This window comes from Papilio polytes, unplaced genomic scaffold (assembly GCF_000836215.1).
Source record: "Papilio polytes unplaced genomic scaffold, Ppol_1.0 DF823912.1, whole genome shotgun sequence".
NCBI lineage: Eukaryota > Metazoa > Arthropoda > Insecta > Lepidoptera > Papilionidae > Papilio > Papilio polytes.
The window spans coordinates 958,176-967,299 of NW_013525292.1; the positions used below are offsets into that span (position 1 = coordinate 958,176).

General features: G+C 39.2%; 1 protein-coding gene across 1 annotated transcript in view; it reads right to left on the minus strand.

Annotated features, from left to right (window-relative positions):
• LOC106102648 (diacylglycerol kinase theta) overlaps positions 1 to 4,989 on the minus strand; it is a gene marked incomplete at its 3' end in the record, with an annotated part of 8,019 nt that extends 3,030 nt beyond the window's left edge. The window contains 9 exon segments of the mRNA XM_013282189.1: positions 120 to 330; positions 609 to 861; positions 989 to 1,132; positions 2,339 to 2,542; positions 3,298 to 3,466; positions 3,884 to 4,095; positions 4,471 to 4,573; positions 4,798 to 4,877; positions 4,980 to 4,989. Of these exon segments, the coding sequence (XP_013137643.1) occupies positions 120 to 330; positions 609 to 861; positions 989 to 1,132; positions 2,339 to 2,542; positions 3,298 to 3,466; positions 3,884 to 4,095; positions 4,471 to 4,573; positions 4,798 to 4,877; positions 4,980 to 4,989 (1,386 nt within the window).
• Between the last annotated feature and the right edge of the window lie 4,135 nt (positions 4,990 to 9,124).

Below are 9,124 nucleotides of genomic sequence, written 5' to 3' on the forward strand. Positions count from 1 at the left end.
GAATTCTAATACACATAGTTGGGAATGTCACACATGTTCAAGGACCGTAACTCCACAATTACATGACCAGTGCACATTTTGCGTGAATCAGCTTGCAGAGGAACCTAGGAATGATATACGAAGCACCAACCTCCGCGGTCAAGCAGTATCTCTGAGCAGCGGTAGTCGTGCACGGCGCGCTCGGGGTCGAGGCCGAAACGCTCGAGTGCGGCCGCCATCAGGTCGGCGACGGCGTGCTCGCCCGAGCAGGCCACCGTCACGAAGGTGTCGCCCGCCCCCGCCACGCGCCCCGGGTACACGCGCACCTCGCCCCCGCCGCTCTCCGGCTCCCTGACACCACATAGCAACAAATATACTTCACAGATATCAACAAACAACACTAATAGCTGGTTTCCCAGCTATATTTAACCATTCGATAGTGTTATTGGTTAGATAACTTCTTGAAATGCGATTCGGAACTGCGTAACTCAGGTCGATCTGACAATAATGAATAAAAGGTAGTAATAAAATAAACCGAGACTTCAGCAACCCACCATAACTAACACAGAGTTATAAAACACAAAGATAAAAAAGTATTAATTTCACATATTTTCATTGTATTCACTTACTTGAAACGTAGGAACAGAGCAGGTCTCTTGTTAGGTAGTCTAGTGACCCTCGCGAGCGGAGTTGGGTCGTTGAGAGGAGGCTCGTCGCCGGCGAGGGCGTCCGTCAGCTCGAACTGGTCAGGGTCGCGGGCCACGTGGAAGGCCCTCAGCGCCGCGGAGACCAGCTCGCGCTCGTTCCAGTTGCGGCCCACTACTACGGGCCGGTACAGCCGGCGGGACCAGGCAGCCTCGCCGTCGTACACTTTCACTACCTCTGTTCATGGTTAAAAAGAACAGTTTTTTACCTAAAGGTGAGTTTTATTGATACCAAAAAAAAGTATTTGTAACCACGATTGATTACCACTATTATTTGAAGTTTGCGTGTTATGTCGTTTTATTACCTTCATCCCTATCATCAGGTGTCCTGTCTCGATGTTGCTTGTGGTCAGGCCGGTGGTCCTGGTCTGCGGGTGCTCCGGTCGAGCCGCCGCCGGAGCCCGAGCGGCCCTCGCAGCCCGAGCTGAACTCCTCGCTGATGCTGCGCGCTGCAACACCCCATATCGCTCACATGCGACCCCCAGTGCCCCGGGAACCCACCCCTATAACTGCTTTTTAGATCATCATTCTGATAATTTTTAAATATAAAAACTAATTACTATTTTTTTTAATTTACTTAGAATATTTAAGTATCTTTCATAAATACACGACTAGGAACTTATAATTAACGGTTTTTATCCTACGTTTTAATATAATTTTACGAACTATTTATATTTTACTTGTTAGTTAGTATATTTTATATTTTTTTGAAAGCTGGGAATTTAAGGCATCATGTTTATTCTGTATTTTTATATTATTTACATAGGTATGTTTATAATTATTTTTTAAGTGTCTAAAACACATTGGAGTTAATATTAAGAACTTATCAGGTGCGCATTTTAAAAATTATACCAACATTAAAGACTGCAAATTGCTTTTATTTTTAAAATGCGCACAGATAACTTCCGGTAATAGCAACACAGACTGAATTAGGTATTAGACGTTAAACCAATGTTATTTTTACCTTCTTCCGTTGGAATACTACATCATGAGTATTCTCTTGAGGCCCCGATGACGACGAAAAATGAATTCATAGACAGTACTCACACACAAACACACAACCACCCGAAATGCAACTGTATTCTCTATGGTTGAGGAAAATTTATATCTCGCTGTTTCCTATAGAATATGATCTGGATATGCCTTTTGGGAATTTTATACTCAATACAAATATGCTTAACTACCTTTTTGCTTTTAATGGCTAAATAATCTGAGAAATTCCTCGATCATTTTAAAAAAAAGGAAGCGAGCAAGCGTCAACGTGCACGTAATAGCAAAGAAATGTTAGCAAGAAATTAGATGCTACGCTTTATTAGTTTTTAGGCAGAAATGTTTATTTATTTTATATAATTAGAGTATATTCTTCGAATTTAATTAATAGTTTGATTTTCGGTTTCACATTTATAAAGATTTTTCGTTTCTAGGTTATGTAGTGACGTTTGAATTCAGAATACCGCCATCTGATGGTTTCCTAGATGGTACTAAAACATTTTTCATTAAGCAACTTCTCAAATAATAGAACCCTAAAACGATTAACGACAAAGCGTATAATTGCCCGCGTTAGACCCATTCTTACATTGCGCTACACAATCTTGAACCTAAATCTGGAACATTCTATCATTTACTTGGATAAAAAGGCGTAGAGAAGTATTATTAGTAAGTATTCTGTACTGTTTGGAGTAGCGTTATGTTAGAGGGCGTCGGTCTGAGGTCAGCTGAGGCGAGGTCATGCTGTGGGGGCGCGGTACCTCTGGAGTAGGGGGGCGAAGCGCCGCCGTGCGGGCTGCATGCGGCCGGCAGCAGGCGCCGCGCCAGCCGCGCCAGTCGCGCGCCGCCCCAGCCGCCGCGGTGCTCCCGCGCTGCCCAAACACACGCTCTTACCCACCTCCACGACGTGCGACCCCACACCTAGCCTACACTGCTCCTACACCCCTACACCCTACCACACAACCAACCCCCTAACCCTATAAACGCTATACACCATCGAAACGTAGTATTAAAGATAAAAAAACCGCATACAAGCCGATAAAGTTGAAATAACTAGAAATTTTATAGTCATAGGGGAGAAAACTGCTACCTACATTTCTGTGTCGAGTTGTTTTTACAAGGCGGAGAAATGAAATGGGAAATTAAGAGTGCAGATAAATTTCTATAATATAAAAATGAAGAAACTGTTTGTCATGCCCGTTGCTGTAGGTAACAAAAGTGCCGATAATAGTAAAAGTGTATTAAATGTAATTATTTAAAAGGATAGTGAGAACAGGGTAAGACTTGATTTTTCTCGATTACCGAAATGTTAAGAGAAAAGAATGAAAATATTTAGAAATCGGTATCAAATTCAATTAGCTTATAGGACCAAAAGATGCGCTCAACGAATTCTAAAAGACTAATTAAAAACTAACCTACAATTTAAAACGTACAGACGTACTTAGATGTTGAAATGCGTGCTATTCGAATACGTCCTAAGCGGAAGATGGTCAAGTTGACAATGATCGTTTAGCGAGCGAAGCTGTACGAGCGAGGCGAATGTGGGGCCAAAAGCACGGGCGTGGCGTGGTGGCGACGCTTCTGTTGGGGCCGGGAGGGACGGGAGGGGAGGGGAGGGGACACTTACGGCAGCCGAAGTCTCGCTGCGAGGGCGGCGGCCGCACGTGTACGCCGATTATCGCCTCCATTGGCACCTCCGTCCGCGGGATGGACACCGCCGACGGGGGCAGGAATATCGGCTGGAGCATGCCGAAGTTGCATTCTTCCGGGATTAGAGCGCGGCAGCCGGCGTGACACTGTTATACGATTTATCATATTTTTGTAAATGTCTTTCTAATATTATGAACGCGAAAGTTTAGATGTCGGATGAAGTAGGATGTCAGGTAGAGTTTGAAGCCAAAACAGCCAAAACAGATCTTGATGGAATTTGGCATACACATATGGTATACGTACTTTTTTTATTCCACGAGAACAGAGTCGAGGGCAAAAGTTAGTTACAATTATTTAAGTAATTGGAAGGGCTCTGCGTCGAAATGTGGCCCAATTCTCTTAATCCAGTGCCTTAAGTGAGTGAAAAGTGTGGGGATATGTGAGTGATGACTGAGATGACTGACGATAGAGTTATTTGGAGGACGAAAACGTTGCGACCCTAAGGTAAGATAGGGGAGATGATTATTAGGAACTGTGTGCTTGTGTGTCAGAGTGTGTCTCACCGTGCTGCCACACCACTCGCAGCGGTAGCCGGTGAGGCACTCTGCAGACCAGCATGCGCGGCGGCATGCGGCACACTTAGAGTTGGGCGGCAAGTTGCCCTCGCGCCAGTGATGCACGTGCCGCGGCTCGCTGCCCGCGCAGTACGTCGCGTTCTCCTTGCAATCCGCCGCCGCGAAGTCCACGCACTCTCCGTGTACGTAGTACTCGCATACTATTGCAATAACAATTAATATTAGAATACATAAATGCATTACGGCTTAGTAATAGTTTTAGCTTACTTAGCTAAATAACGTTATGGACGTGAACTAGCGGCTTAAAACATTTTAGCATTCGAACTGTAGAATATTATTTTTATAGTGAAATACAATGAAAACGAAATTAAAACCATAGACTTCTTGTTTTATTTCATTAGCTTAGGAAAATTATGGAATATTTTGGATTATAACATGAAAAATAAAATTAAATACTTGTCAGTGAAGGATCCATCGCAGTCTTGAAGTTTAAAACAAAGAAAAAGAAAAAGACATAGGTTATTAGACTTCTATGTACCTATCAACGGTTTAAAATTAACAGAAAATATACTCACTCATACAATGTAAGGCTGGCAGTTCATCGAGCCGCTTGCGACACACCGTGCAGAACTTGCGCTTGTGGTGTGCCGGCTCCGACCAGCAGTGGGCCACTGGGTTCTGGGAAACGACACAAATGTATATAAAATAAATATTTTCATATATTCATATATCCGCATAAATTCGTTTTAATCCAAAGTAAATAATATTGATACATATATAACCAACAATTTCACGGATAGAATTAGCACATCTTTTCCATATTAATGAGGGACATCCACAAATAGCAATTTCATTAACAATGTAATATAAACTTAATTGTAAAGGAATAGATGTGAAATTACCTTGATAAGGCTCGGCGCCACCCCACAGCACGGCGTCACCACTTGCCCCACGCATCGCTCGTGCACTATGAAGTTGCACACTAGAATAAAATAATCACATATTAATTTATTGTTCCTATTATATTCTCGATTTATAAAAAAGTTAGTCAATACAATATGCACCACTCTCGACACAACTATACATAACGCCATAGTCGCAAAGAATCGTACAGAGTGGAGAAACACCCTTCGAGAGAGTGTCAAGGAGAGTGGTCGCGACCATCAGGTATGAGAAAACGATCCAGAGAGTGAGAGAAAGATAGAGTCCATATAAAGTCTAGAGATCTCAGTGGATTAACTTTCGTATCTCAATAGCATCGGGAATAAGTACCAAACTTAACACTTGTTACGAAACACGTTTTGCTTGATGCCTCAGTTGTGTGACGTTTAACTTAACTGAAGAAGTACCGACATATCAGTAATGGTCAGTACCCCAGCTACTTAACCTTTCGATAGTATTGTTGGTCCGATAACTTTATGAAATGCGTTTCCGAATGTAAGTTAAAGTTTTCTCCGTTGAAACTTTGGCCAACCTAACACTTATGAATCATTAGGTAATGATAAAATAGATTGAAACTTCAACAACCAAGCGTAAATAGTTTGGTCGTCCCGTTAGACTATTTTGCAGTCGCTACTATAAAAGTAATAAAGGTTGGTAAGATTGCACGCGATGTCCCGCTTAACAGTTCAAAGCCAAAGTCAAGTAGATCTGACCGCGCTTTTAAATTACACGAAATATGTAACGTTACATTGTCATCTCTCTCATTCTTATTGAAAAAACGGGATAGCGTTAGTTTTTAATTGAGATGCGTCACCACTGGAACTTCATATTTAATACCTATTTGAGAGTAAATAGACAAAACGTATATAGAACTCCAATTTTGGCAACATCAGGATTGATTGATAATAAAAAGTATTTACTCCATTGTTAACATATTACTCATTATTATTTTGGATGTTTCCCGTTACACTGACAATCAAATGACCTACCCAACAGGAAACTATCAATACTTAAAATAATTTGAGTATTTAGTAATTTTGAAAACATTTTATTGATTAGCATAAAAAAGCAATTATTATTATTACTGGGCAATCAGACCACTAACATTCCAACAACAGCGCTTATAGTAAACAAATTATTTAGACAAAAACGTTGGCCTCTTTCGTACATTTCATCTAAATGCGAGTTTCGCAAATTGTCGGAGACGCGTAAGGCGCCGGCCGTCTGGTAGCGGGTCGATACACGCGCGCATGCGCGCTGCGTACCACGACTGACACCAAATATCTCACTACTCTGCGGATAGTCCTATGTAGTTTAATATTTTATGTGTAAAAATCGCATTATACCAAAGTTTAATACTAAATTTACACTCTAAGGTATCCATTACAATGTGCGTTGTGCAGTTAGAGAAATATCTGACCGTTGCATTTGCGTGGTCAACTGAAAATATTATTTCAGCAAAAAAAAGTAAAATAAATTAATAAGAAAACAATGCTGCTGAATATATATCAGATACACAAAAAACCTAACATTCTAATTGATTTCACTTGTAAAATATATTTAGCATTAATTTAAAAAAAATCTAAGTACAAAAAGTTATCCCTAAATAAAAACAATAAAAAATCTACGAGTATACTTAGTAAAGTCTCATCAACGAATTTAAGTTTGAACTTTGTTGGAGTTAAATTCAATGAAGATTCCACATTTAACAATAGACAGACCTTACAGTCTAGCAATATTCAGAACAGAAGTATCATTATTTTGAAATCATAAATTGACCAAAAATAAACGAATTTCTAACTGGTTGTTACGTGAAAAGCGTAGCCTTGTTGTGCGTTAATATCCGTTTAGAAAGTAAAACAAACGGTGACTATTTTTACCGCACTTGTCAATAACGATCCGACGCGGAAGGGCACGGGGCGGATCAAGGCGTTAGGCTATATACACACTGGAGTATGTGAATCGTGCCTAACGTGTCATTACGACTAACTATTGCCCACTGTTTCGCACACATTCCGTTTCATTTTCGCCTGTAGATTTGCTAAAACTGGAAATATTACTACTAAATGGCTTTTATGTCCTCTAAATACATTTTTAAAGTCAAGTATAGGTAAATATGTATGACTAGCATTGCGATTGATATAAAATATGCTCTTGTTCTTACATTTCTTACATAACTATACATAAATTTGTAAGAATATCTAGAATTAGCACTTTCAAATAGCGCGCTAACATTATTGCGCTTGTATCTGAAGGACGTTGTACTTAAAGTTAAAGGGCTATCGAGTACTGTCTTAAGGAGTGCTAACTTGCTTTAGAAGCTGTATCGACAATACTATTTTTCTTGAATTCAATTTAATCAACACTAAATATCCTACGTCTTGAGTAGCAGCATACTGAAATCACATTGGTGTGTACACACCGTTATTTATGTATATAAAACTAGCGTCAATCCGTTAGGTTATATTTAAATAACATATAGTGGCGCGTGGAAGAGACAGCCGCAGCCCGCGCGGCTCCTACACCAGTTGCCCACACAAATGCAACAGACAGACAATTCTCTAACTGCAAGATGCACAGTTTCCTAGAGACCCTTGACTTCATTTAGTATAAGAAATGTATTACTTGCGTGACCATTAAACGAATCTGTGTCTAATAGTTCGGAATTCAAATTCCAGATCGGTACATAATTATATTTCTTACGTGTATAGTAAACTTTCTTACACCGTTCCACCCAATTACCTCGTTTCTTGAATAATAAGAACGGTCATTAACTGATGAAGTAAGATGTTTATTAACTCGGCACCATATTAAAGCTGATAGTCTTTAGATTAATAAAAAAAGTGGAATTGATAATTGTCTTTTGGCGAAAAACCTTTTATTAACTAGTTAAAAAAAAACAAATGGTAACAGATGTAGTTTTATGTCAATTATACTTAGTTTATTTCTGTGTGCATGAGCGTCCGTAACCTCTCCGTGTAGCGTTAATTAGGCTCTGGTGAGTCAGTCGGCCGCAAATACTACTCTATATGTAGCTTGAACGTTCGCTCGCCTTTCCTTTGCCTTTAATGGTAAGTGTTTGTCGAATTCAAACACTTATTAAAACAGATGGTCAAATCGCAGAACGCTAAACAACAACGTTGACATTCTACGAGAAAAAACATGGTAAGTATTATCCTGGTTGAGATAATAATATATTGGTTGTTAAACGCGAAGTTTTTAATGTGATACATCATAAATGTCCTGTTAATCGAAACGATGCTAAGAGAGAAGAAGTACATATGGTATTTGTTAATGGACACATTTTAATTGCAAGTTCAATTCGAGTAATGAAGTAACCCATATCAGAATATTTATGTTAACGAGGAAAACATGACGCCTTGTCCGCATACATTAAGGAACACGTGGGTGCCGGTACACGAGTAGAGACCCGCCTTGATTGCTTACATTTTGCTCTAAAAACTGTTGTAATAAGAATTAGATAATAACAAACGTCAAAACAAATTCGTTAAATGCGCAGCTACATAATTCTAATTAGAATCCTGTTTAATAACAAACAAAGAATGCTACTTACAAAGAATCAAGCTATATTCGGTTTACATCGAAGATAAAAAACATACGCATGTGAACTTGATCTAAATATACGGTTGCAACAATCAATCTGTTAATTGGAATATAAGTGTTAGTGAGCCACGTGTTTGGCCATGAAAGATATTCATGAAGGAATCTGGGTTTCTAACCAATTAAAACAAATTCGAAGAAAACACATGTTCGCGGTTATGAGTATTCTTGATATAACAGTTTGTTACACTTCAAACAGTCATCATGTGACTTTAATTACAAGTACCATACTATCGCCTCATTTCGTATATTTAATTTAATAATTTAGTTCATGTTTAGTACTTAGCTCATTATTGTTTATCCACACTTCTTTAGTCATGTATTTCTAGACACTTCAATTGTATCAAAAGAAAGCAATATCTCTACATCTACATACATCTTAATTGTTTTAAAAATGACAGAAAAATTTTATAACCTCATATTTTTTACCTATACAATTTAGGATCTAATAAGGGAGCTTTCGGATTATATATGTTTTAGATACCAACATTAAAGTGATCTTCTATAGCTTTTGATTTAAAAGTAATTAAAGTCGAAGTGCTAAGACGAGTGTTGAGTACATTACGCGTAACCGAATGGTTATGGTGGCTTGAAATAATAAAAAAACGTCCGAAAACCGTGTTATACTTTCGGTCGGCAAGGCGCGGCCTTGGTGCGGGAGAGGCG